We start from the raw sequence: 27,531 nt of genomic DNA on the forward strand, positions 1-27,531 counted from the left end.
TGGATATTTATAACATCATTTGCTTAATATAATTCACTTAATATAAATTTATGTTGCTATGAAGAAAGCTCCTAGATATTTTTTAATTTTAATAATACTTTATTGTTGGAAGTATCTCATGCCCTCTATTTCCTCCCATTGGCCCCCTGAAGCTCCTAGATTGATTGAATTCCGAGCCTGGCAGGAGGGCTCGGTCCCGGCTGCCTGTCCCCTTTCTCACCACCATCTGGCACGTCTAGCCCCCAGATGGGCAGGGCCAGACCAAATGTTTTCACGGCCCTTACACGGCCCGGCCCGCTGGCCGGACGTTCCCCACCCCTGCCCTAAGCAAACGGCCCCAGGAGTGGATCCGTCTCCAGGCCCCTGTTCCTCCGCTGGCCGGAGCCAGCCCCCCATTCCTGGGACCAGGGTGAGCCCCCTCCCCAGGCCGGCTCCTCAGACCCCCTTGTGATTTGCAGTCCCCCCTTCCATCTCCAAAGACGACTCCATGGGGGAGGTCGGTGTGAAGGAAGTGAAGACCAAGGTCAACAGTACCCTGACCCTGGAGTGTGAGTGCTGGGCGGTGCCCCCGCCCGCCATCAGCTGGTACAAGGATGGACGGGTGAGCTGGGCCCCCCGGGGCAGCCTCAGGTTCTCTCTTCTGGGTCCCCCGGGACCTTGCTCGGCACCTTCCAGTAAAGACAGTCAAAGCACCTGGTCCCAGAGCTGGGCTGGGCCCTGCCTCGCCCTTTGCATGTTCATAGGGAATCCTACACCTTTAAAAGGGAACAAGCCCCATAAACATTAAACTTTATATTCACCCGTTTAATCCTCTTCCGACTTCGGTCATACGGATTTGGTTTTACCAAGTTTTCAGGGTGCCACACCAATCTGATATGTGTTTGAAACTTGGTTAGAATCTACACATAGTTTCCCCCATTTGTGATCCCTCTTCCCCCTCTTGCCTCTTCCCCAGCCCGTGACCCCCCACGAGCGGCTCCGAGTCCTGGGTGAAGGGCGGCTGCTTCAGATCCAGCCCACGCAGGTCTCCGATTCAGGGCGGTACCTGTGCGTGGCCACCAACGTGGCCGGCGAGGACGACCAGGACTTCCACGTGCTCATCCAGGGTATGTGGGACCAGCAGGGCCTGGGGGGGAGGGGGGCAGGCTTTTTTAAATTATATTTTTATGGATTTCGGAGAGAACGAGTGAAGAGAAATAGAAACATTAATGCTGAGAGAGAATCATCAATCAGCTTCCCCCTGCACATCCCCTCCTGGGAAGCGAGCCCACAACCAGGGCCTGTGCCCTGACCGGGAGTCAAACCATGACCTCCTGGTTCATAGGTCGACGCTCAACCACGGAGCCGTGCTGGCCGGACTGCGTGTCCCCTTTCTCACCGCTGTCCGGCCTGGGCTCTTCCGTTCACTGACTTGGTGACCTGGGAGCGTCCCTGCCCCAGGCCTTCGTTTTGCCTCTGTAACATGTGGGTGGGTGAATGGGGTGGCCTTGAGGGGCCCCTCAGTTCTAAAAGCCCATGATTTTATGCCTCGGGGCTCCAGTGAACAGGCTGGCTAAAGCTCAGGGTCTGGCTTCCTCCCTCCAAAAATACCACCCTGTCAGGAGAGGTCTGGTGTCCTTTAGGCATAAGCTGCGGTGGGCAGGGACCTCGTTCCAGTGCCCAGTGTCATAATTGCTCAATAAACACTCGTTGCAAAAAAAAAAAACCCCAAAACCGAAAAACCGCCAGTTGAAGGGATGAGTGAATTTTAAAAAGGCCTGGACCGATGGGATTGGCTCAAACAGCGCAATGTCCACGCGCGGGGGAGCTGGGACGGGGGAGGGGCGGCTTCTTGGAGCAGAGGTGCCTCTCCATTCCGCGCTATGTGTCGTAATGGCGTTGTCACCCCTCCCCAGTGCCCCCCATGTTCCAGAAGGTGGGTGACGCCAGTGCAACCTTCGAAATCCTGTCCCGGGAGGAGGAGGCCCGGGGTGGGGTGATGGAATACCGGGAGGTCGTGGAGAACAACCCCGCGTACCTGTACTGCGACACCAACGCGGTCCCGCCCCCGGAGCTCACCTGGTACAGGGAGGACCAGCCCCTCTCGGCCACAGACACCGGGGTGTCTGTCCTGCAAGGTAGGCCGGGGCTGCACGGAGAAGTCGGGGCATTTGCAGGCAGGGCCCGGGTCACACCTGCACCAGAGCTGGTCCCCTCAACTGCTGTTCTACCGGTCCTCTGAGCACCCCTGTGTGCTGCTTGCTGTGTGACCTCGGGCAGGGCCTTTGACCAGGCTGGGCCTTAGCCGAGTCCTGTAATCCGGCGCTGGGAGTTCTCTGGGCTTCGAGATCTGCGACGCCCTGAAGTAACCCGCTGAAGCTGGCGCCTTTCTTAGCGGGGCTGCTGCCTTTTTTTTTTTTTTTTTTTAAATTGATTTCAGAGAGGAAGAGAGAAGGAGAGATAGAAACATCGATGATGAGAGAGAATCATGGATCGGCTGCCTCCTGCACGCCCCTACTGGGGATGGAGCCCACAACCCAGGCATGGGCCCCGACTGGGAATCGAACCGGGACCTCCTGGTTCCTCGGTCGATGCTCCACCCCTGAGCAGCACCAGCTGGGCAGGAGCTGCTTCTGTATTGGCATCTGGTGATCATCCCAACGGGAAGAACCTCCCACTGGGCTGAGGGCCACACCGGGGCCAAGCTCAGGCCCTAGCGACCTTTGCTTTCTTTGTCCTGCTTTATATATTTATTGAAGGCGATTTAGTTTTTAAAAAAACAACCCTTTTATTTAGAATAGTTTGTGTGTGTGTGTGTGTGTGTTTTTTGTGTGTGTGGAGGACTTTGAATTCAAAGGCTCCAAACGCCTGGCTTCCCTGGCGGCTGGCCGAGCCCCCTGGGGTGGAGCAGACCTGGGAGGACTTCCAGGCACAGAGCCCTGTTGTGTCTCAGGCGATGCGGTGGTGTCCCAGCTCAGGACTTGCCCCGGGTCCTGCCAGGCGTGGGCAGCGCTGGGGCGGTGAGGGCGGGGGCGGGGGAGGGGGAGGTGAGGGCGGGGGCGGGGGAGGTGAGGTGGGGGCACGTGTGCCGCTGAGCAGGGTCATCCCAGGGCTTGTACTTCGGCTCTTGCAAAAGAAGGTGGCCTCAGAGATCCGGGAGAGGCCGCGCTTGCTGACAGCTGTTTGCTCCTGTCAGAGCCCCTGGATTGACCCCCTCGCCTCCTCTCGGACCTGGACACTGACCCCAATCCTGGGTACACAGAGACCTCAGTCACATGCTGATCCCTGGCCACAGCCCCCGACCCCTCTGTCCTAGCCGTAACCCTTCAACCCCACCATTGAACTCTGACCCTGGCCACTGACTCCCAATCCCGAGCACACAGATTAACCTCACACATAAATGACCCTGACAGCGGCCCCTCCCTCCCTCCCTCCCTCCTTAATCGTGACGGCTGTCCCCTGGCTCTGCATGTAATGAGCCCCTAGTTCCAACCCTGGTCACAAGGCCCCCCGCCCCCCACCCCAGCCCGGGCCAGCGAGCCCCCGACCGAGAATGTGAGCACACAGTGACACTCACTCAGCCCCTGCTGGAGACCAGCTCCAGGCCCCCAGAGATGCCAGGGTCTGGCCCCGGCAGGCTCTGGATCACAGAGGGTCTCAGATGACACCTGCTAGCAGCATCCACCCCCAACCACCACAGCCCGGAGCTGCCTCTTTGCCTCCCAGGAGTCTCTGCCCAGCTCTCTGGCCCTTCGCTCTGCCCTCATCAAGGAGCTGGGCTCGGCACGGCAGGGTGCTCTTGGGAAGCCTCAGTTTTTCCGTCTGTGAGATGGGAGTGTTTACAGCACAGAGTCACAGAGCAGGGAAGTGCGGCCAGGCCTGGCCCATGGCACCTCCCTGACCTCTGCTTGGTGCCCTGGCCCTGAGAGCTGGGTGGGGCAGGCAGATGCTCTCCATTCCACAGGTGGGGGGTTGGGGGGCGTGATGTGTTCCAGGTCCCCTACGAGGAAGGAGCAGGTTTCCTCGCCTTTGCTCAGGCCTCTACCCCCCTCCCCCCAACCCCCCCACCCCGTCCCTGTCCCCTCAGGAGGCCGGGTCCTACAGATCCCCCTGGTGCGCATGGAGGATGCCGGGAGGTACTCCTGCAAGGCCTCCAATGAGGTGGGCGAGGACTGGCTGCACTACGAGCTGATGGTGCTGAGTGAGTGGCTGGCTTGGGGGTGGGAGGGGGGTGTCGCGTCAGCAGGCCCTACGAGGCCCCCCCCCTCCCCGAGGGGTCACGGTGGGGAGCATGGTCCATCTGGCAGGACTTGGAGGTTGAGAATGTAGGGGTTGCGAGCTTGGGCTCTGAAACAGACAGGGCTGGGTTCAAACGCCAGGTGAGCTGCTTCCTAGCTGTGTGACCTTGAGCAGGTCACAGCCCTCTCTGTGCCCCAGGTTCCTTGGCTGCACCAGGGCTCCGGAGGGCTTGGCGAGTGGGGCACAAGGAGCCCCCGGCCAGCGCCTGGCACCAAGCACTACTCTCCCCTCCATGCCTACCCCACCCCCGGGCACCTTTCCCAGGGGGGCTGCCTGCTCCTCACCCTCCTCTCGCCCACCCAGCCCCGCCTGTGATCCCGGGGGACACGGAGGAGCTGGTGGAGGAGGTGACCGTCAATGCCAGCAGCACCGTCAGCCTGCAGTGTCCAGCCCTGGGCAACCCCACGCCCACCATCTCGTGGCTCCAGAACGGGCTGCCCTTCCCCCCGAGCCCACGGCTGCAGGTCCTGGAGGACGGGCAAGTGTTGCAGGTCAGGGCGCCCCCCCCCCCCCCCCCCCCCGCACAACATGGCTAAAGGCAGCAGCTGCCGAGGCTCAGTGCTGCTGGCACGGGAGCCAGGAGCTGCGTTGTCTGAGCCAAATGAGGTCCCTGCCTGAGGGCCTGCGGGAGCTCCCGGGCTTCCATTCAACCCCCAGGTGACGCGTGTCAGCCACCCCCATGTGCCTCGCGGGCAGGCAAGGGCGCGCGCGCGTAGCGCCTGGAAATTCCGCAGATGCCTGCAAAGGACACACGCCGATGTCACACCTACAGCCAGCGCGGCTCAGGGCCCTGGGCAGCACCCTTGGCCACCCAGTTTCTAGACACAGCTGCCCGGGACCCCTGCAGCTCAACACAGCAGAGGACAGCCTCCTCGGGGCTGGGGGAGACCATCTCGTTTGCTGTAGGGGCTCATCCAGCCCAACCTCGCACTCCCCTCCTGAATGTCACAGAAAGCCCTAGATCAGGCGTCCTCAAACTACGGCCCGCGGGCCACATGCGGCCCGCCGAGGACATTGATCTGGCCCACCGGGTGCCGCTGCCTGTCCTGCTTAGCAGCCGACGCGTCCCGGGCCCGCAGTGCGCATAGGAATTTGTTCATAGTTTTTTTTTTTAAACTATAGTCTGGCCCTCCAATGGTCTGAGGGACAGTGAACTGGCCCCCTGTTTAAAACGTTTGAGGACCCCTGGTCTAGATGGACGTGGGGTATGCGTGCCCATCAGTGGCGCCCCTACGCACTGCTCCATGTAGACAAAGGTGGCCTTCCGCAGGGTTCCCCCTGGTGCCCGCCGTGCCTGGTATGGTGAGGGGTCCCTCCCAGCGGTTCCTGGGAAGGGGGACCACAGCCATCAGGCACCCTCTCTCTGCACCCACAGGTTTCCACAGCAGAGGTGGCCGACGCTGCCAGCTACATGTGTGTGGCCGAGAACCCGGCGGGCTCCGTGGAGAAGCTCTTCACACTTAGGGTGCAAGGTGAGCTGGGCAGAGCAGGCGGCCCGCTACGGGTCCCCGCTAGGGCTCCCCAGCTGGGGAGGGGCTGGTGCTCGGGGCCCACTCCACCTGCTCTGGGGCAGGCACAGCACCTCGTCCCTCCCTGAAGGCACCACCTTGTGCTTCGTGTGTCCCAGGCCCCGAGGCTACACCCAGAGGTTAGTCATCCTGGCCTGGCACCAGCCACATCCCAGTCCAGAGAGCGTTTGGGGGCCCCGATCACCCAGGGCCATCCCCAGATGACTCTAGGCCTTTTGGAGGTGGTCAGGGAGCTGTTCTTCTGGCCTTCCAGCGCCATGATTAAGCACTTACTGTGTACCTGGCATGGGGCCGACTCCTTCCCGCAGAGCTCGGGGGTTAGCCCAACCCCACAGCTGCAGAGACAGAGAGGTCACCCAGTGGGGGTCACCGCCCCAGAGCTGGCGCTCTTGACCTCCACATTCTTGTGACGCATGCCGCTCAGTGGCTGTGCGCTCGGCCTCCAGATGGGGGCAGCTGTGGCCTCGGGAACAGAGGGATGACAGCGTTGAGCGCTCAAGGTCTAGGACGCAAACCTGAATTGATACCTGGCTCTGCCACTGGCCAGCTGGGTGGCCGTGGAAAAGTGACTCTCCCTCTCTGGTCCCCATGCCCCGTGCTCCCATCTGGGAGGAGTGATGATGAACAGGGGCTGTTGCACAGCGTTGCTTGGCAACGCGCCCCGCTGGAGCCAGGAGCTGCGAGGTCGTGTGCTTCAACTGTAGCTCCCCGCTCCCCTGCCGGAGTGCATTCTCAGTGTCTTTCTTTATCCGGTGGCCCCGGGGACAGTCCCACCACACATCACAGGCCTGGACTCAGAGCAGGTCACCGCCATCCTCAACAGCAGCGTGTCCCTCCCTTGTGACGTCCGTGCTCACCCGAGCCCCGAGGTCACGTGGTACAAGGACAGCCAGGCCCTCTCCCTGGGAGAGGACGTCTTCCTCCTGCCTGGTGGGTAAACTGAGGCTTGGGGTCCAGCTCTGTGGGGACCAGACTGGGAGTCTAGGGGGCAGCCCAGTTGCTGGTACGAGGGGCTGACACCGCCCACCCCCCATTCCCCCCCCTCCCCCCGGCAGGCACCCACACGCTGCAGCTGGCCCGGGTGCAGCCGGCAGACTCCGGGACGTACATGTGCGAGGCCCTCAATGCCGCCGGCCGAGACCAGAGGCTGGTGCAGCTCAGCGTGCTGGGTACGTCCTGTCTGACCCCCCACCTGCACCGTCCCCACTCCTCCAGTCAGCCCTCACCCCACACCCCTCAGGCAGCACAGACAGGAGAGGACCCCGGGGAGCCTGGGGTGCCGAGCCCCCCTGCAGCGACGGTGTCCGGCTGCAGACTTGGGGGGTTCAGGTCAGGGTCTGCAGACTGGACACACCTGAGTCTGAAACTCAGCTGTGCTCTTATTCGCTCAGTGACCGTGGCCAAGTCATGCCCGCTCTCTGAGCCTCAACTCTCATCTGAGGTGACAGTTGGTGTAAGGACTAACGGATGGGATGGGATGGGATGTGAGCGCCTCTCCCCGGGCCCGGCGCAGTGAGCTCTGACCTTGAGGGGAGGGCCCTTCCCACGCCTGACTGACCACGGGGTTCTCGGCAGGGAGCCTGTCTCAGGGCTCCTGGTCTTCAGGATCCTCTTGGGGAAAAGCTGGCCCAAGATGTTCTGAGCGGGACTCGCTGGAAGGTTCTTTCTAGGCCCGGGGCTGGTTCGTTCATTTGTGTGCTCACCTACTATGTGATGGACACTGCCAGGCCCTGTGGGCTCACGGCTGGCAGTGGGGCTTCCACATTGGTTTGCTGGGGGGCAGGGCTGTGGGGACCCACAGGGGCTCTAACGCAGGGGGCCCGCCCTATGTGGAAAAGGGCCCAGGAGGCTGAGGCCCAGAGAGGGCAGGCGGCTTCTCCCAGGTCACCCAGCAGGTCGCTGGCATGCTGGCCTGGTTCTCTTCCTGACTCCCTGGGTCTGAGCCATCCCTGGGGTGGGGTCCACCGTGTGGCCCTTGTGGGCTTCCATAGACCGCTGACGGTGGCCGGGGCCGGGGAGGACACGGGGAAGGCGCGGCACCTTACGCTGCTTGTCCCCTGGCCCAGTTCCCCCCACCTTCAGGCAGGCTCTCGGCGGCCCCCAGGATGGGTTCCTGGTGAGGGCAGGGGACAAGGCCGTTCTGAGCTGTGAGACAGACTCGCTCCCTGAGCCAGCCGTGACCTGGTACAAAGATGGGCAGCCCCTGGTCCTGGCACAGCGGACCCAGGCTCTGCAGGGTGGGCAGAAGCTGGCGATCCTGGACACCCAGGTGAGCGACCCGGGGGTATAGGCAGCTGTGGGCGGCCATACAGGGCCTCCTGGTCCTGGCGGGCGGCTGTGTGGCAGGATGTGGGGGCTGCTGCCTCCTCAGCCTGCAAGACCCCAAACCAAGTTGATTGGCAGCCCCCGGGGCTGGAGAGTGGGAAGAGTGCAGGGCTCCACATGGACTCACAGAATGACCTTGAGCGGGTCCCTTCTCCACCGCCTGCCTCAGTTTCCGCAGGATCTGGAAGCTTCTTTTTCCCAGGCCCTTCACGTTCTCACTTCCTGGCAGTCAGCTCTGCCCACCCCCTCTGGTGTGGATTAGACATTCACAGCGTTGGCTGGAAATACATCCTGGGCTCCTCCCTCCTGCTCAGCCCCATCCCACAGCGAGGGGGCCTTGTCCGCCAGGCTTGGCTGCACGCAGCCCGGGAGGGGGTGGGGGTCTGGAGCCTGTCTTCACCTTTCAGGGGCCCTCTTGCTTCTTGAGGGTCTTGGGAAAGGTCAGAGGGTCAGGTCTCCCCTTGATTTCCCAAGCAGGACCAGCATGTTTGGGGAGTCCCTGCTCTGGCAGGTTCTGGGACCTGGATGTTTTGGGGCAGCGTGGGAACCCAGCCCCATGCACACTGTCACCACGTGTGCTCTCTGTCCCAGGTGTCAGATAAAGGCGTGTACAGCTGTAAGGTCAGCAATGCGGCTGGAGAGGCCACGCGGGCGTTCGTCCTCACCGTCCAGGGTAAGCTGCGAGCGTTTCCATGGGATCCTTAGCAACGCACAGGCCGCTGAGGGTGGGAAGGGCACTCGCTGGAAAGATGTGGGGCTGCCCAGTGTTGAGGGGACAAGATCTGGAATAGAAAAGAGCAGGATCATGCCCTAACTGGTTTGGCTCAGTGGATAGAGCGTCGGCCTGCAGACTGAAGGGTCCCGGGTTCGATTCCGGTCAAGGGCATGTACCTTGGTTGCGAGCACCTACCCGGTAGGGAGAGTGCAGGAGGCAGCTGATTGATGTTTCTCTCTCATCGATGTTTCTAACTCTCTGTCCCTCTCCCTTCCTCTCTGTAAAAAAAATCAATAAAATATTTTTTTTTTAAAAAAAGAGCACGATCAGAATAGGACTTAACCTCTCTCATCTATAAACCCAGACGCGAGTGTCTAGATTTGGGGTAGCTGAGTTCCATGTGGAAATTTAGAGACCCAGGATCCTTCCATCTTGTTGCTCTCCTGTCCCCAGGGTGTTAGCCCTGTCCATGTGGTTGAAATTGGGACACGTTGCACCTTGTCCTAGCCCACAGGAAGCAGAAAAGAGCAGAAGTAGAATTGTTCCCTCTGCTTGCATTCCATTCGGTGAGAACAGTAGGCAGCTGGCCACAGCAGGCTGCAAGGGAGGCTGGGAAATGTAGTTTCCACTTGAGCAACCATGTGCTCACTAAAATTGCTGTGCAAGATGGAGAAGACAGGTTGGGCAGGCACCAGCTATTGGCCGCAAATAGCAAAGAAGTAGCGTCGCCACTAGGGGAGTAGTGGGAATACCATTGTTATAAACTATGGATACCATGCCTGCTGCTCAGAGCTCACACCCCTTCACCTGATGGCTACCTTGATGAACGGTGGGCAGGGGTGGGGATGTCTGGTCCCTGAGGGCAATGGCATTTCATCCTCAGCACAGCCATCTCTGTTCCACTGGTGGTGGCTGCCTGGGGTACGTGATTTCCTCCTGGCTGAGAGTGTAGGGATTGATTAGTGATGTCTGTCCTGGCATAAGCTAGAACTGCTGATCCATGAGCCATGTACTTACCATCCTTGGGCTAAGTGGATCCCTCCTGGACTCTGCTCTGTGGATGTTTTGAAACAGCCAAATGCGGGTTCTACTTGTGAATAAAACAGCGCTCCTCTCCATCAATGGCAAAGCCTAAAATATCAACTCCCAGCCACGGGAAGGGCTTTCTCAAACAAACAACCCTCGTCTCTCTGGGAGGAAGGGAGGGGGAGCAGAGTCTTAAGATTCTGAGCATCTGGCCTTTCTCCTGCAGTGCCCCCAACGTTTGAGAACCCCAAGACGGAGACAGTGAGCCAGGTGGCTGGGAGCCCCCTGGTCCTGACCTGTGATGTGACCGGGGTCCCTGCCCCCAGTGTGACTTGGCTGAAGGACAGAATGCCTGTTGGTGAGTGCATCGGATTCTTCTTATCTTTTTAGTGCTAAATATCCCTTTATTTAATGAAATGACAGTGAAAGCCGATGGAAACCCCATACCCATTACCCTTCACTCCCCATTTCCCCTCAGACCGCACCCCCCCCATCCCCAGCTATAGACGGCCACTAACTGCTTTCTGTGTGGATTTGCCTCTTCTGCACATTTCACACAAAGGGAACCACACAGTGTGGCCTTCGTGACTGGCTTCCTCCCCTCAGCATCGTGTTTTCCAAGGTTCGTTCGTGTTGTGTGGGTCAGTTCTTCCTTTTTTAAGTGAATTTCAGTTCTGGTTTCCATCCTTTTTTATGAATGAATATTGCGTGAGCCTGTCCCATGCTCTCTATCCGTGCGGCCGCTGGTGGACCGGGTTGTTTGCGCCTTTGGCTGTGATGACTCACGTGCTGGGAGCATTCCAGGACGAGCGTGTGTGCGGCACGCACTTTCCTTCCTCGGGTTTCCACCTGGGCGTGGGATTGCCCGGGCCCTGTTCTCTCTTACCTCCAGCGCTTGGCCACGCTGCTTCCTCCCTGAGACACCCACGCCGACTCCCCTGCCCACCTCCACGGTCCCCTGGCTGGTTCTTACCTTCACGTCTCAGCCGAGACACCTCCTCCAGGAGACCTGCCTGATTGCTCCTGGCTCCACCCCGATGGTGCCTGTGCCCCCGTCTCTGGGGCGCTGTGCACGCCGTGAGGACAGGGACGGTTTCGTGCACCTTCCATTCCCAAGCTCACCGTGGGACATGGAGTAGTTGCTCAATTTTGTGCTAAAGGGCTGGCTGCACAGATGACCTGGGGGAGGACGGATAGGGCTGGGCTGGAGCAGTTCGAGGAGGCTTCAGGGCAGCGGCGCAGCTGGAGAGAATGAAAGGGAGGCCTTTTAGGCGGGAGGTGGGCGTGCAGCCTGAGCTGGGGCCCAGGGAAGCCCCAGGCTGGCCTGCGTCAGCGTCCGTGTCAGTGAGCGGCTGGTTCACCTTGATCGGAAGCCTCGCTCAGTGGGAGGGGCGGGTGGAGCTGGAGGGAAGGTTAAGCGGGCCTGAGAGGTGGCAGAAAGAGGACCAGTGCCCGGCCAGTGTGGCTCAGTGGTGAGCGTTGACCCATGAACCAGGAGGTCAAGGTTCGATTCCCGGTCAGGGCACAGGCCCGGGTTGCAGGCTCGGTCCCCAGTGTGGGGCGTGCAGGAGGCAGCCGGTCCATGATTCTCTCTCATCACTGATGTTTCTCTTTCCCTTCCTCTCCAAAATCAATAAACATATATTTTAAAAAAAAGAGGAGGACCAAGTCCCAGACACTAGAGGAAGTGGGGCGCCTTGGGAAGAAATGTCCCGGTGGGAGGCAGCAGGGAGGGGCTGTGAGGAACAGAACCAGGACCAGGCTGAGGAGAGTCTGGGCCTCAGTTTCCCTGAACACAGAAAGCGGGAGTGGTGCAAGGATTCCGGGGGTCTTTCCAGCTTCGTGTGGGGGGGGGACGCCTTCTCAGGAAGTCACACGACATTTGTGTCTGGGCCCAGAGGCAGCACCTGGGGTGGCGGGTCCGCGCAGGTGACAGCCTGGCCTGCCCGTCTGTCCCGCAGAGAGCAGCGTGGCGCACGGCGTGGTCTCCCGTGGGGGCCGCCTCCAGCTGAGTCGCCTGCAGCCGGCCCAGGCTGGCACCTATACATGCGTGGCTGAGAACGCGCAGGCCGAGGCCCGCAAGGACTTCACGGTGGCTGTGCTGGGTATGTGTCCACCCTGTACCCTCCGCATGCCCTACCCTCACGCTGCCCCTGCCACGGCCCGGGCCTCACCGCAGCCCCTGCCGCAGTGGCCCCCCGGATCCGGAGCGCGGGTGCCACACGGGAGCACAGCGTCCTGGAGGGGCAGGAGGTGCGGCTGGACTGCGAAGCTGATGGACAGCCACCGCCCGAGGTGGCCTGGCTGAAGGACGGCCGCCCGCTGGGCCAGGGCGTGGGCCCCCACCTCCGGTAAGGCCTGGCCTGTGCCCTCCCCGCCCCAGGCGGCAGGGCCGCCACCCCTCACACACCTGCTTCCGGCTCCCCGTCCCTGCGCAGGTTCTACCTGGACAGCGGCTCCCTGGTGCTGAAGGGCCTGATGGCCTCGGACTCGGGCGCCTACACCTGCGTGGCCCACAACACGGCCGGGGAGGACGCCCGGCTGCACACCGTGAATGTGCTGGGTGAGCAGGAGGGGCGAGGGGAGGCGGGCGGCCCCACTCCACAGACTGCGGCAGCCTGGCCATCGTGTGGCCTCCCCGGGCACTGACCGGGGCATCTGGAGGGTGATGCGAGTGTAGGATTCGGGAGGCCTGGTTCAAGCCTTGGCCATGCCCACCTGTGAGCCCAGGCACATGTGACCTCCCTGGGCCTCGGCCGCGTCCTCGGGCCAGAGGCACCACTGCAGCCGGGGCTCAGCGGGGAATGGGGGATAAAGGATGATGAGAAGGGAGCCACAGGGCAGGGGGTGGGGTGAGACTGTGGCCCCCCGGCAATGGCCCTCATTCCTTTCCCCGGGTGGATGGGGCAAGAGTCTAGGCATTGTCGCCGCCTCCCGGAACCTCCTTGGGAGAAACCCCTGCCCTCCCCAGACCCCCTCTGTAGACCCCCTCACTGCCCCTTTTTTTCTCTCCCCACCCCAGTGCCTCCCACCATTGAGCAGGGCACAGAGGGCACAGAGCCCCTGGTGCGCAGGGCTGGGGAGCCGGTGACTATGGCGTGCCCCGTCCGGGGCTCCCCACCCATCCACATGAGCTGGCTCAAGGACGGCCTGCCCCTCCCGCTCTCCCAGCGCACCCACCTCCACGGCTCCGGCCGCATCCTCAGGTGAGGGAGCAGCTCCTGGCCCGCTGGCCCGTGGATCGCAGGCCCGACACCTTCCGGCAGCTTGGCCTCGTTCACCGACACATGAAAGGCCTTCAAAGAGGGAGGCAACAGCCCTTCGTGAGAGCACAAGAATAGTTTTTCAGGACGCACTGATTCAGGCAGAATCCCCCAGAGCGGTCTGTCAGGAGACAAAGGCGATGGGTATTTCTGAGAAAGGGAAGGGGCACGGTTAGGTCCACAGGAGGACGGCATCGCGATGGGCAGCAACGTAACACAGGGGTGTCACCGCTACACAGTGTTGTTCCTTTCCAGCCCAGCCGTCATACAACTGTGTTCTTATCATCTTTGCAAGCGGTTCTGAGGACCCAGTCGCTCCAGGCCCGGTCCAAAGTTACCTTGCCCTGTTTTAACGTCCCAAAGATCTGAGACATAAGACATGCAAGGCAGTTTCTCGGGCACAGCCGCTCCGCCCCGGCTCTGTTTTAAAGTGGCTCCATTTATATCATTGTTTTGTTTTGTTTTTTAAATATATTTTATTGATATTTTACAGAGAGGAAGGGAGAGGGATAGAGAGTGAGAGAGAAACATCGATCAGCTGCCTCCTGCACACCTCCCACTGGGGATGTGCCCGCAACCAAGGTCCATGCCCTTGACCGGAATCGAACCCGGGACCCTTCAGTCCGCAGGCCGACGCTGTATCTCCACTGAGCCAAACCGGCCTTGGCTATATATCATTGTTTACAGGCTTTAAAACACATCGGGATGGTTTTTAGAATAGAAATTCTATAAACAGACAGTTTTATGATGGGGAAAGTGAGAGGGCCCCGCCCCCAGATGAAACTCCACAGATGAAAGGGGCCTCTGCCGGAGGCTCTCGCAGCCCAATGGGGGAGGCACAGATCCAGGGATGACATCTGGTTGGACCCGACCCGGCCTGGCGCGGGGGAAATCAGGGAAGGCTTCCTGGAAGAAGGTGCGTGAGCAAAGTCTTCATGCATCCAGCAGTGCTCACAGATGCTTACTGTTCCAGGCATGGTTCTGGGCACTGAGGTAGAGTCGTGAGCAGGATAAAGCCCCTGCACCTAAGGTTTTGGAGGTGGAGGGAGATGGAAAACAAACAGATATAAAAATGAAATCTCACAAGGGATATGTGCCCTGAAAAACAAAGGAAGGTAAGGGGATGGGAGGCGGCATGGAGGGTGCTGTTTCAGGGGGTCAGTGAAAGGCACTCAGTGTGTCCACTTGAGCAGAGACCAAAGGGAGTGGGAAGGCAAGGTGAGTGGATTCCGTGGGGAAGAGCGTCCAGGCGGAGGGAACAGCGTGTGCCTGTGTGTTCAAAGCACAGAGGGGAGGGCTGCGGGGGAGGGTGGTCAGAGGACAGAGGACCTTGCGGGTCCTTAGGAAGATGTGTCTTCCTGAGGAGGGGGAAGGCCCTGAGAGGCAGCGAAGCATCATGATGTGGCGTCCTTTCTTGTGGCAAAATGCACACGATCTAAAACTCAGCCTCTTAGCCGTTGTAAGTATGTCGTTAAGTATACGGTTTTAGCCGTAGTGAAGTACAGAGCGGCATGCGTACATTCACACTGTTGGGCAACCATCACCTCCACCCATCTCCAGAACTTCCTCCTCTTCCTCCTCTTCCCAAACTGGAACTCTGCCCCCGTGAAGCACTCGCTCCCATCCCTTCCCCGTCCCTGGAGCCCACCTTTCTCTCTCTGTGGATTTGGCTCCTCCCGGCCCCTCCCCCGAGTGGAGTCAGACAGCATTTGTCTCTGTGTCCGGCTCATCTCACTCAGCGTCGTGCCCCGCAGCTGCACCGTGTCGAGCCGGTGTCGGGATCCCCTTCCTTGTTAAGGCTGAGGGACACTCCACGGGGTAGATGGACCACGTTCGCTCCTCCGTCATCTCCCGGTGGACACTTGGGTGGCCTCCCCCTTGGCTGTTGCGAATGATGCTGCCGTGAACATAGGTGTCAGCCGTGGGCAAACTACGGCCCGCAGGCCGGATCCAGCTGTTCTCTCCGGTTCTCTTACTCTCCCCTCTGCTCCTTTACTTTGAATTTATATTAGTTCACACAAACACTCCATCCATGCTTTTGTTCCGGCCCTCTGGTCCAGTTTAAGAACCCATTGTGGCCCTCGAGTCAAAAAGTTTGCCCACCCCTGATAGGTGTACAAATACCTCTTTGAGACTTTGCTTCAGTTCTTTTGGGTTATGACTTGGGTTTTTAGACAGTCCTTCTGGCTGCTGTGTGGACAGCAGACTGTGGGGTCAAGGGCAGAGCAGGGAGGGCAGTGGGGGCCACGGCAGCCAGCGGTGAGACCCCATGCGGCCTGGGTCAGAGCCTGCGGTGAGGCGGGCAGAGGTGACAGACAGGGAGGAGTTGACTTGATCCGAGGCCTCCATTGGGGACCGGGAAGGCTGCGGGCCCTGTGTTCTGAGATGGGTCCGCTGTGGAGGGACAGGTTGAGGGGACAGGCTGAGTCCTGTTTGAACATGGCGGGTCTGAGAGGCTCTCGGGCGTCCGGGCAGGATGGTGACCAGGCGTTTGAGGAGATAGAGGTGTGGGGACTGTCAGCAGCAGGTGGTGTTGGGAGCCGGACTCGCTGCATCCCCGGAGCCAGTGTGGCCTGCACCCCCGGCCACCAGTGTGAGCAGCGGCTCAGGAGGTGTGGGTGAGGTGAAAGGGGGCTCGACAGAAAGTGGGGGACAGACGGTGGACGACTCTGGTGAGTCCTGAAGATGAGGAATTATCTAGAAGAGAGGGGGTGGAGGAGGCCCGGCTGGCGTGGACCTATGAACAAGGAGGTCATGGTTTGATTCCCAGTCAGGGCACATGCCCGGGTTGTGGGCTCAATCCCCAGTCGGGGGGCGGGGTGCAGGAGGCAGTCGATCACTGATGCTGTCTCATCATTGATGTTTCTATCTCTCTCTCCCTCTCCCTTCCTCTCTGAAATCAATAAAAATATATTTTTTTAAAAAAGAAAGAAAGCGGGTGGGGGAGGCAGGCCGTCCTGGGAGGGCAGTGGGGCTCCGGATGGGGAACAGGCAGCGTGGCTGTGGAATGAGATGGTGGAGGTCGCGTTGGGGCCGGGGCCGGGCCGGGGCGTCTGGGCCTCTGTTCTGGGGGCACAGGGAGCCAGAAAAGGCGTTGAAACACAGGCTGGACCTGCTTAAGTTTGTGCCTCAGAGCCGCCCTTTTGACTGGCAAGCCTTCGGGAGACAGAGCGGGGAAGGGAGGGACCTTTGCACTGAGCCCCCCTCCCTGTCCTCTCTCCCCCTTTTCTCGAGGGGCTCAGGATTTCCGGGGTGCAGTTGGCAGATGCCGGCGTCTTCACCTGTGTGGCTGCGAGCCCCGCTGGCGTGGCCGACAGGAACTTCACCTTGCAGGTGCACGGTACGGAGCAGGGGCGTGCCTTGGTCTGTCCTTGGCCTTAGGGTGTAAGGATGAAGGCCTGGGTGAGCAAGCACGGCGACTCCGTCTGGTCTGTCCACCTCCCGAGTAGTCGCTGGACACCGTGGGGTGCCAGGAACCTGCCAGGCACTGGGGTACAGCAGTGAGCAGAGGTGGCCCCTGCCACTAGGAGGTCAGGGCAGGACACCGCTCTGTAAAGAGGTGACCACAATCCCAGGGGACTAGAGCTGTGAGGGGAAGGACAGGGCGCTGGGGGAGCACAGAGCAGGCACTTCACCCGGCCTCAGGCATTCCGGGAAGGCTGCCTGGAGGAGGTGAGGCCTACGGCGAGGACTGGAGAGGAGAAGGGATTGTCCAGAGCAAAGGTCCAGGGGGAGGGCCACCTGGCACGGGATGAAATGACGCGTGCCCACCCTCTGCCCTGCACAGTGCCCCCTGTCCTGGAGCCGGCGGAGTTCCAGAACAATGTGGCGGTGGTCCGTGGCTCCCCGGTGGTCCTCCCCTGTGAAGCCCAGGGCAGCCCCCTGCCCCTGGTGTCATGGATGAAGGACGGGGAGCCCCTGTTTCTCCAGAGTCTTGAACAGGGGCCCAGCCTGCAGCTGGAGACGGCGGGAGCTGGGGACTCGGGGACCTACTCCTGCGTGGCCGTGAGCGAGGCGGGGGAAGCAAGGAGGCATTTCCAGCTGACGGTGATGGGTGGGTCATCTGCCCCCAGCGCTAGCATCCCTGGGCCAGGGAGGGGCAGGCCGGCCTCTGGGGGTGATGGAGAAGGAGAAAAGGGAGGGGGGTGCCCCAGGGGCCTGGAGAGGACTTGGGGAACAGGCAGCGGGGATGCTTCATTCTCCTGGGCTGCCTCCTCAGTCCTGTCCCCACACCATGTAAAGCAGGGGCAAGAGCCACTGAAATCTGGTTGGGAGTGGAGGCCTACGTCTCAAGCGCACGATTTCTCAAGTGTCGCTCTGTATTAGAAAAATGTGTGTCAATTGTGCTTTCTCGTCCATGCTGGGTCCTTGTTAGTTCTAAAGCAGGAGTCATTGTCCCAGGCAGATGGGCCATGGTTTCTCCTGCTCTTAGGACCCCCCCCCCCAACACCACCCCCGCCTGCCTGTTTATGGCTCTGTCTGCTCTGTCCACTGTCAGCACCTGGACGGTGGGGGAGGGGTGCACCCCGGCTCCCACTTCTCCAACAAGGGCCCCACAGCTGACGCAGGTGTGCCGTTTCATAGATCCCCCCCACATCGAGGACTCGGGCCAGCCTGCAGAGCTGTCGCTGACCCCCGGTGCCCCCTTGGAGCTTCGCTGTGATGCCCGGGGCACCCCCTTGCCCAACATCACCTGGCATAAGGACGGACAGGCCCTGGACAGCCAGGAGGACAGCAGAGGGACGGGGCAGCGGCTCCGGGTGGAGGCTGTGCAGGTGCTGCTATCTTGCCTGCTGTTGGGGGAGCGGGGAGGAGGGGGTCCCAGCAGCATCTGGCAGGGTTTGGTGGAGCTCCTCCTCTGTGTGGGGTGAGGATGTGGAGATGACCCACCTGGGCCATGCCCCCAGGAGCTCCCAGCCCGCTCAGAGCCAAGGCTGATGCAGAAACCATAGAACCAGAGGAGGGCTGGTGCAGTCAGGGGGCGTTTCTTGGAGGAGGCAGGCTTTGCCCTAGCCCTAAAGCAAGGGTGAGATGGAGATAGAGAAGAAGCATCCAAGAGAGGGGAATGGGTGGGTTGGAAAGTGGGATGGCAGGCTCAACGGGGTCCTTAGTTGTAAAGGGAGGAGACCAGGAGGTAGGCAGCCTGGGGCCAGGGGTGGCTGCTTACCCTGCTCCGTCCCCAGGTGGGCGATGATGGGCTGTACACTTGCCTGGCCCAAAACCCTGCCGGTGAGATGGAGAAGAGCTTCCGGGTCAGGGTTCAAGGTAGGGGTGTCAGGGGCAGGCAGGAGAGGGAGGCAGGGTGGGACCTGCAGGGCGGGTCCATCCCTCACGCTCTCGCTTGCCCTCAGCCCCTCCCAACGTGATTGGGCCCCGAGGCCCCCGCTCTGTGGTTGGCCTGGCCCCGGGGCAGCTGGTTCTGGAGTGCTCCGTGGAGGCGGATCCCGCCCCCGAGATTGAGTGGCACCGAGACGGCATCCTGCTGCAGGTGGGTGCCCAGCTGGGGGCCCAGGGACACCTCCTTCTGTCCCGCTCAGGCCCCAGACCCTGACCTGCCCGGATCCTGGTGCTGAGGCCTGCTCTGCACCAGCACCTTGTGCACCTGCCCTGCTGATGTTCTCCACCCGATTACTGTGCCCACGTTATGGATGGGGACCTGAGGCCAGGCTCGGATTTGCCCGCAGGGCTTCTGATGTCCTCCCATGTTCTTCGCGTTATAGCTTTGAGCGACACTGAGTGGCTGTGTGCCCCGGGCCAGTTACTGAGGTTCTCTGGGCTCACCCCTGAAACGGGGGGCTTGCTGCTGGGCACCCACGGAGTGTAGACCTTCTGGTGGAAGTTTCCACTCCTGAGATGAGCATAAGCCCCCCTGTACCCTCCCAGTGGGCAGAGCCTGTTTCCTAGGAGGGTCCTCCGCAGGGCATCCAGCCAGGGCTGCAGGCCAGCCCACATCAGGCCAAGGCCACTGCCCGCCCCCCCCGACCCCCCATTCCTTGGTCCTCTCTGGCTGGTGCCTGGGAGCATGCCCGGTCCAGCCCAGCACTGACGAGGGTCCCCCCCCTCCGGGGGGTCTGCAGGCAGACGCCCACACCCAGTTCCCAGAGCAGGGCAGGTTCCTTCAGCTGCAGGCCCTGAGCACTGCCGACAGCGGCAACTACAGCTGCACAGCCCGCAACGCCGCGGGCAGCACCAGCGTGGCCTTCCGCGTGGAGATCCACAGTGAGTGCGCCTGCCCCGCCCGCCCTGCCCACCCCCTCGGAGGCGCAGGCTCCCGGAACCCGCTCCCTCTGTGCCTCCTCCAGCGGTGCCCACCATCCAGCCGGGACCACCAGCCGTGAACGCCTCCGTGAACCAGACAGCCCTGCTGCCCTGCCGGGCGGAGGGGGCCCCGCCACCCCTCATGAGCTGGCGGAAGGACGGGGCCCCCCTGGATCTTGGGAGCCCCAGGTGAGAGTTGGAAGGGGAAGGTCTCAGGTGCCACTTTGCAGGTTATAAACAGAAACCCACCTGTGCCGTTGGAGCAGGAGGTGGCTGTATGTATCCTTAGGTCACGGGTGTGCTCAGGACCCAAGGATGCACATGCCTATTTGTTAAGAGCATCTCGAACCCCTGGTGGCTGTCTGTCTGTCTGGTTTGATCCTTTGGTGCTCATCTCTGTTTCTGTGGGGGGGTGCTTCCCACCTCTCTCTCTCTCTCCGCCCCCCCCTCTCTCTCACAAATTTTTTCTGCGCCTTCTTTCACAGAGATGGCTCCCTGTGGCCCCCAAGTTAAGAGTCCTCAGTTCATACAACCTGCAGGGCCTAGAGAGCTGTCTGGGAGCCCCAGTTCCAAATTCCCAGGGCAGGGAATTCCATTGGCTCAGCCTGAGTGACGTGTTCCTCCTCAGTCCAATCAGCTGGGGATGGGGGCGGGGTTACACAGAACATGACATGACCCTTTCGAAGGGGCTGTTCTTAGATCTAGAGGCCATTCTCAGATAGGTGGGGTGCCTCTGCCTGCTGACTCCTGGGGAGAGGCTAGGCCCAGGTAGAAACCCAGGAGGCCCGAAGCAGCCCCTGTTGCCCTTCCTGATGCTGGGTTAGGGGTGCAGAGTTGTGGCCCCGCTAACCTCAGCCTCACAGATGCAGGACTCCAGAGTTAGCACCCTGGTTCTGGGAAAGCCAGGGCACGGGGTTGGGTCTCCATGGCAACCCCTCCCTCCGGTTCCAGATTGCATGTTCTGCCCGAGGGTTCCCTGAGGATCCAGCCAGTCCTTGCCCAGGACTCGGGCCACTATCTCTGCCTGGCGTCCAACTCTGCGGGCTCCGACCGGCAGGGCCGTGACCTCCAGGTCTTCGGTAGGTGGACAGAGGGAGGTGTGTCCTTGCCTTCAGCATCCACCCCGTGATAGGACCGGGTCCTGCTTAGTGTCTGTGTCATTCCAGCATCAGGGGCCAACAGCAATGTTTTTTTTTACCACAAAGCTCATTAGTAAAATATGCTCAAAAGATGCATGTTTATACATATGTTACACACACTCACTACTATGCTATTATATATACTTATTATTTTTATTGATTTCAGAGAGGAAGGGAAAGGGAGAGAGAGAGAGAAATATCAGTGATGAGAGGGAATCATGGATCGGCTGCCTCCTGCATGCCCCACAGCGGGGATCGAGCCTGCAACCCAGGCATGTGCCCTTGACCAGGAATCGAACCGGGACCTCCAGGTTCATAGGTCAACGCTCAGCCCCTGAGCCCCTAGGCTGTGCTATTATATTGAGCGAGTGATAACACACACAACATACAAAACATGTGCAAGGGCAAGACTCAGAATCGCTGAACCGGGCACTCTGGTCTGCTTTCCTACCCCTGGGTGGGGGCCGTGTGCTGGGCCCTGGCCTGGGCCAGGCTAATGGGGGCCGTGACAGCCCGGAGGTCTCCCCCAGGACAGGTAGTTAGGGGTCACCAGCCTCTGGGGTGAGCCAAGGCCCACCACCCGAACTTTGGGAGCCCGTGGGAGTTCCCCAAGGGGAGTTTCTCCCGCCTCTCCCCTGCTTCCTGGGGTGGTTTGAAGTGGTGGGGGTACCCGGGCCTCCCCCATCCCGCACACTGTTTCCTGACACTGCTCTCTCCCCAGAGCCTCCCGCCATCGCCCCCAGCCCCTCCAACCTGACCCTGACAGCCCACACCCCCGCCTCGCTGCCCTGCGAGGCCAGGGGCTCCCCCAAGCCCCTCGTGGCCTGGTGGAAGGAAGGACAGAAGCTGGACTTCCGCCTGCAGCAGGGCGCCTACCGGTACTGAGCGTCCTTCTGGGAGTACCTGAGCCGCTCGCGGTGGGGAAGGGCGTGCCCATCTCCGAGGGCGACCGGGTCAGGGATGTGCTCCGGGCTTAGCAAGGCCACCACCATCCTTGGGGGGGGCGGGCCAGGGGAGACTTCGCACTGAGATGTCCGGCAGGGGGCCGGGGGGAGGCATTTGGGACACAGCCAAACAGAACATGCACAACCTTTAAAGCCATGGCAGTCACGGCTTAGAAACATTCCTGGAAGCCCCAGTTCAGGCTGGTGAGCCGGACCCAGGGTCCCCGCTGGACCTGGGTCTCCCCGCTTCTCGAATGTGGCTGATGCTGGAGTGGTCACTGGGAGCGTGGAAGGGGCCAGCTCACTGGTTAACTGGCCAGGCGTTCTCTGTGCCCGCTGCCAGGTCACCGCGGAGGCCGCTGCTCAGCAGGTCTCAGGAGACACAGCGGGACGATCAGGGGTACAGCTGCTGTTAGAGAAGGTGTCCCCAAGGGCAGGCAATGTGGAGGTTATAGTGACACAAGGATGGAAACAGAAATGGCCCCCTGACTAGACCTTTGGAGATGGAAACTTCTAAGAGAAACTTCTAGAACCAGGCCTGGGGGCCAGAGACAGGAAAGGAAAATAGTCATGAGACACTCCCCCCCGACCCCCGCTCAGCCTTCCAGATTCGCAGAGCAGGGAGGCCATGGCTGGCTGGTCTCAGGTCAGCCAGGCCTGTCACTCAGCAGCCAACCATCTGTCTGTCTGTCTGTCCCAGGCTCCTGCCCTCCAACGCCCTGCTCCTCGCAGCCCCCAGCCCCCAGGACGCAGCCCAGTTTGAGTGTGTGGTGAGCAATGAGGTGGGCGAGGCCCGCAGGCAGTACCAGGTGACCATCCACGGTGAGTTGGGGCGGGGCCAGAGGAAGAAGGCAGGAGGGGCCAGCGACGTGAGCTGCTGCTGCCTCTCAGCCTTCCTGTGCTGCATGGCCACCTCCTCCAGGAGGCCCTCCCTGACCCCACCCTACCCACAGTGACGTAACCCCAGCTCCAGCACAGCCCCCGGCACGTGCGAGCTCTCAGGAGACACCTCTTCCGATCCAAAATGTTCTAACCCCCAATGTTACCTTGTCATCACCTTGGTTAAATCCCCTCTCTCCACTGCCCACTGTCCTCATAGAATGCGAGGTGTCACCCTGGCCCGTGAGGTCCCCTGTGGGCTGGCTGTACGGACTCCTCCCCAGGTTAAGCTCGCCCCAGGGCCTGCCGCATTCTGGCGTCCAGTCTGCTGGGTAGCTCTCTGTTCCTCACCCCTGGGCCTTCGCACAAGCTGTTCCCTCTGCCGTGAGCACTGTTCCTTTCGCCCTTCACCCAGCCGACACCTGCCGCTCCAGGTCTCGGGTTAAATGCCACGCCCCCTGCTCTGAGCTGCCGCCAGCTCCCGGCTCCCCGAGGTGCCTGGCTGGTGTCTCTACGGAAAGCAGTTCATAGCCATCCCCGTGCCTGTCAAAAAACGGGTCCTGAGTGAGCGAACGTGACCCCTCTCTCTGCTGCCCCTCCCTCCGTGGCCCTTCCTCATTCATCTCGCCACGGGCCCTCGTCTCTGTTCTGGCTTCCCTCCACCTGCCGTGCCGTGTGCTCCCCGGGACCGCGGCAGGGCCTCACGCCTGCGCTTGGGTTTCAGTGCCCCCCACCATCGCCGACGACCAGACGGACTTCACTGTCACCCGGATGGCCCCCGTGGTCCTCACGTGCCACAGCTCCGGCGTGCCAGCCCCCGCGGTGTCCTGGAGCAAGGCAGGCACCCCCCTGGGGGCCCGGGGGAGTGGCTATCGTGTCTCACCTTCGGGTAAGCAAGGGGGAACCGCAGGGAAGCTGCTGCTGAGGGGCCGCAGGGACCTGGGCAGAGAGTGCGACAGCAGCCCCTGGGGCCGTGTGCCGGAGCCTGGCTCTGCCCTTCCCTTGCTGCGTGGCCTGGGAGAACCCCTTGCCCTCTCTGGGCCTCGGTCCCCCATTCTATGCACTGGGGTGCTGCTGTCCTTCAGAGGCTCTGTGATGACACTTGGCAAACGAGTGCTGCTTCGCGGCAAAGCGACATCACCAGTAGCGACGAGCGTTTGCGCGCAGCCAGCTTGATCCCCGTGGAGCGAGCATGTGAACAAGCGAGGCATGCGGCCCGCCGGCCGCGCGTTTGACGTGCTTGCCTTAGAGGGTCGTCCTTGATGCAGAAACTGTGCTTCTCTTAGCTTTCCTTTCTTCTGTGAAATCGGGGTGATTGCAAATGGTGACTTATAAGATGTTTATTTTTAAAAAGTTGGCAACTTTATGGGGATTGAAATGAAGCGCATTTGCTGGTTAGCTGGTGAAATCCTCAAGTCAGAACCGCTGGCCGGGTCTGTGGCTTTCAAGCTCTCCCAGAGAGAGCCCCGTGGCCTCCTCCGGCAGCGGTCACGGGAAGCCGGCCTGTGGCACAGCCGTGGTGCCTGGGGGCCGGGGCCGGGCGCAGCTAGGCGTTCTCCTCGCCCCCCCCCCCCCGCCCCGCTCACCCCGGAGGCTCTCGGGGCTCCATGGGAGACGGTTGAGAAACCACTTCATGTAACTGCTCAGGGGCAGCCTGTGGTCTCGGGAGGGTGAGATGTTCTTTGAGAAGCTCAGGCTGAAGGAGGGAGGGCAGAGGAGGCGGCAATCCAGGGCACTTCCTGGAGGAGGCACGTGCTGGGGCCTGGGGAGCTGTGGGTGGCCAGGGATTCCCGGCGGGCCGTGCAGCTCACAGCCAGAGGGTCTGGAGACCGCCCTGTCTGATGCCGCATTGCACACATGGGGAAACTGAGGACCTGAGCATGGAAGAGACTTGCCCACAGCTATGCTCGGGCAGGAGCAGAGCCAGGCCTGGACCCAGGTGCCCACATGTCAGCGGCAGGGAGGCAGGCCAACTGGCCAGGACCAGAGACACCGGGTCGGGGTGTGGAAGACGGCCGTCTCCATCCCTGAGGACTTGTCTCCAGAGCCCTCACCTCTTCGTGCCCCCTCCACCTCCAGGCGCCCTGGAGATCGGGCAGGCCCTCCCCGTCCATGCTGGCCGCTACACCTGCACGGCCCAGAACTCCGCAGGCGTGGCCCGTAAGCACGTGGTCCTGACCGTGCAAGGTAGGGTGCCCGGTCCTTCGGCTCGGACAGCTGTGGCCCTGGGGGAGGGGAGCGATAAAGAGCAAGAGGCAGCTGGGCCTGGGGGCGGGGGGGGCGTGTTTGAGGGCCCAGGTCCGAGGCCCATGCCTGCCTGTGATCTCATTTCTGGAGCGACTCTGGGAGAAAAGCAGCCCACCTGGGTCTTCCATGCCCAAGTTTCCAGAACCTCCTGTCCTTTCTGGAGTCCTCTCTCTCTCAGTGCTCAGGGCCCCTGGACGCAGGCCTGGGTGTGAAGGTCCCGAGCCCTGTTCCCTTACAGCCTCGCCCGTGGTGAAGCCGTTGCCCAGCGCGGTCCGGGCCCTGGTGGAGGAGGAGGTGCTGCTGCCTTGCACGGCCTGGGGCGTCCCCCGGCCCAGCATCACCTGGCAGAAGGAGGGGCTCAGCATCCCTGAGGGTGAGTCTGCACTGAACCCAGAGCCTTAGGGAAGAGGGCAGAATGGGCTTGGGGTCCTCCTCCCCGCTGGGGGGCCTCTGCAGACCTGCGGGAGATGCAGACAGCCCACCTCCCTTCACATACCGCCCCCAGAGCCCGAGACTGGGCCTGAGCGCTTGGGGGCTGGGCTGGAGGTTGGAGAGGGGACAGCCCGGCTGGGCTCTGGGTCCAGCTGCCACACGCCCTCTGTCCCCGCATCACCCACCCCGTGACCAGTGTGTCACCTGCTGCCTGACCTGACGGAACAGCCCAAGCCCCCTCCTGCCCTCCTCAGGGGTCCCTCGGCCCCAGCCCTCAGCCCCCGATTTCTTCTCACCCAATCCAGGAAGGGATACCCAGGTCCTGCCCAGCGGACAGCTGCGGATTACCCACGCCCGCCCAGAGGACGCCGGGAACTACTTTTGCATCGCCCAGAACAGCGCGGGCAGTGCCGTGGGCAAAACTCGGCTGGTGGTGCAAGGTGGGCCCGGGGAGGGGCCGAGGGGACCCGGCCAGCTAGCGGCTTCGAGGCTCCCAAGGGCCCCTCGCTTCTCCACTGGCTCTGAACCCGGGGTGGGGGGAACCCCTGCATCTTCCCCTACCCCAGCACCGTCTGTGGGTCTAGAACAGGGGTGGGCAAACTTTTTGACTCGAGGGCCACAATGGGTTCTTAAACTGGACCGGAGGGCCGGAACAAAAGCATGGATGGAGTGTTTGTGTGAACTAATATAAATTCAAAGTAAAGGAGTGGAGGGGAGAGCAAGAGAACCGGATAGAACAGCTGGATCCGGCCCGCGGGCCGTAGTTTGCCCACGGCTGGTCTAGAAGGAATTCGGAGAAAATGTTGTGCCCAGGTCTGACTTCAGATGGTGCCTCTGACTCCCCAGCCTCTCATGGGACACTAATCTCATCAGCCCTCGTTCATTTCAGCTTTCCCGTAGCAACGGTCATTTCTGTCCCTTCTCCTGCACAAGCAGTTACACGTGTCCTCGCCTTGGTCTGACTGATGGTGGTCTCCAAAGATAAAGGAGAGGTCACTGGCCCCAAATCCACATGGCACCCAGGAATGTTCAGTGTGGGCTGGGCCTGCTTTAACCCAGGCCAGCTCTGGGGGCGTCTTGGGGGCTGTCCCCGTGGGCGGCTGTGTACAGCTGGGCTCGGACTTTGGCTGGGAGCCCCGAGGGGCGCCTGGCTCTAGGCCTCCTCCCCAGCCTCCTTGTCCAGGGCGCTCCTTGTCCCTGCACCTCGGAGCATCACTGCGGGTCGCCAGAGGGCCAGGCACATGCCTGCCAGGCCAGTGACCTGCCCCTGCCCCCGCGTAGCTCCTCCCCAGGGGAGGAAGGCGCCGGGCAGAAGGGATCTGTGCCCACGAGCAGCCTGGCCAGGGAGGCCTCGGTCCGGAAGCTTTAGTCCCTGCACGTGTGTGAGTGTGGTATATGCACATGTGCATGTGTGTGAGTGTGGTATATGCACATGTGCATGTGTGTGGGTGTGGTATATGCACATGTGCATGTGTGTGAGTGTGGTATATGCACATGTGCGTGTGTGTGAGTGTGATATATGCACATGTGCGTGTGTGTGAGTGTGATATATGCACATGTGCGTGTGTGTGAGTGTGGTATATGCACATGTGCGTGTGTGTGAGTGTGGTATATGCACATGTGCGTGTGTGTGAGTGTGGTATATGCACATGTGCGTGTGTGTGAGTGTGGTATATGCACATGTGCGTGTGTATGCAAGGAGGTCACCCTCTCACAGCTCTTCCGAAAACTCGAGTCCCCCAGTTGTCCAGACCACGGGCCATGGTCTGTGCCCAGAGAGTTGGTGGAAGCAGCAGATGGGGGTGAAGGAGGGGGCTGAGGGGTGTGCCAAGGGCCCGGGGACAGGGGCAGCCCACCCTCCCCCAGCCCCAGTCCCCGAGTGGGCCTTCGTGTCCCCACAGTTCCTCCCGTGATTGAGACTGGCCTCCCCGACCTGGCCGCCACCGAAGGCTCCCACGCCCTCCTGCCCTGCGCCGCCCGGGGCAGCCCCGAGCCGGACATCACCTGGGAGAAGGACGGCCAGCCTGTGTCCGGAGCTGAGGGCAGGTTCAGCATCCAGCCATCCGGGCAGCTGCTGGTGAAGAACTCGGAGGTGAGACTGCGGCCCTGGCGCTCAGAGGGGAACCATGGCAACAAGGGGAGCGGGGAGCATCGGCTGCACCCCCTGCTCGTCATGCTGAGCGCTGTGCGGTCTCAGCCCGGGATCCTGGGGAAATGAGTGTCGCCGTCCCCGGGAGCAGATGAAGACACCGAGGCTCTGAGTGTCCCCAAGTCACGCTGTTCCCAAGCAGAACCACGATTTGAACGTGCACCTCCTGATGAGCTGCGGGGACGGAGGGAGCCCGGCGGGGGCAGGGGCATGGCCATGGCTCTGTGTCCCCAGCCTGCGCCTGGTTGTTGATGTGGACCGGAGGTGGGAAGCCCGCCCCCTGCCCCATCGGCGCTTAGCCGCTTCTGTAATTACAAAAGGGGTTGCTCTCCAGATGTGCGGCTGCT

General features: G+C 61.4%; 1 protein-coding gene across 1 annotated transcript in view; it reads left to right on the forward strand.

Annotated features, from left to right (window-relative positions):
* The window catches only part of HMCN2 (hemicentin 2), a gene marked incomplete at its 5' end in the record, with an annotated part of 146,727 nt that overhangs the window by 96,987 nt on the left and 22,209 nt on the right, over positions 1–27,531 (forward strand). The window contains 30 exons of the mRNA XM_080668341.1: positions 459–601; positions 956–1,106; positions 1,896–2,117; positions 4,067–4,180; positions 4,582–4,769; positions 5,654–5,750; positions 6,576–6,737; positions 6,863–6,976; positions 7,874–8,076; positions 8,724–8,805; positions 10,100–10,231; positions 11,835–11,978; positions 12,065–12,224; positions 12,312–12,436; positions 12,896–13,079; positions 16,379–16,476; positions 16,924–17,190; positions 17,721–17,911; positions 18,320–18,401; positions 18,488–18,624; positions 19,214–19,355; positions 19,439–19,583; positions 20,346–20,473; positions 21,255–21,411; positions 22,178–22,299; positions 23,081–23,245; positions 24,436–24,543; positions 24,842–24,976; positions 25,341–25,475; positions 26,937–27,127. Of these exons, the coding sequence (XP_080524467.1) occupies positions 459–601; positions 956–1,106; positions 1,896–2,117; positions 4,067–4,180; positions 4,582–4,769; positions 5,654–5,750; positions 6,576–6,737; positions 6,863–6,976; positions 7,874–8,076; positions 8,724–8,805; positions 10,100–10,231; positions 11,835–11,978; positions 12,065–12,224; positions 12,312–12,436; positions 12,896–13,079; positions 16,379–16,476; positions 16,924–17,190; positions 17,721–17,911; positions 18,320–18,401; positions 18,488–18,624; positions 19,214–19,355; positions 19,439–19,583; positions 20,346–20,473; positions 21,255–21,411; positions 22,178–22,299; positions 23,081–23,245; positions 24,436–24,543; positions 24,842–24,976; positions 25,341–25,475; positions 26,937–27,127 (4,424 nt within the window). The remainder of the gene's footprint in view (positions 1–458; positions 602–955; positions 1,107–1,895; positions 2,118–4,066; positions 4,181–4,581; positions 4,770–5,653; positions 5,751–6,575; positions 6,738–6,862; positions 6,977–7,873; positions 8,077–8,723; positions 8,806–10,099; positions 10,232–11,834; positions 11,979–12,064; positions 12,225–12,311; positions 12,437–12,895; positions 13,080–16,378; positions 16,477–16,923; positions 17,191–17,720; positions 17,912–18,319; positions 18,402–18,487; positions 18,625–19,213; positions 19,356–19,438; positions 19,584–20,345; positions 20,474–21,254; positions 21,412–22,177; positions 22,300–23,080; positions 23,246–24,435; positions 24,544–24,841; positions 24,977–25,340; positions 25,476–26,936; positions 27,128–27,531) is intronic.

This window comes from Plecotus auritus, assembly GCF_963455305.1.
Source record: "Plecotus auritus genome assembly, chromosome: 5".
Classification (NCBI taxonomy): Eukaryota; Metazoa; Chordata; class Mammalia; order Chiroptera; family Vespertilionidae; genus Plecotus; species Plecotus auritus.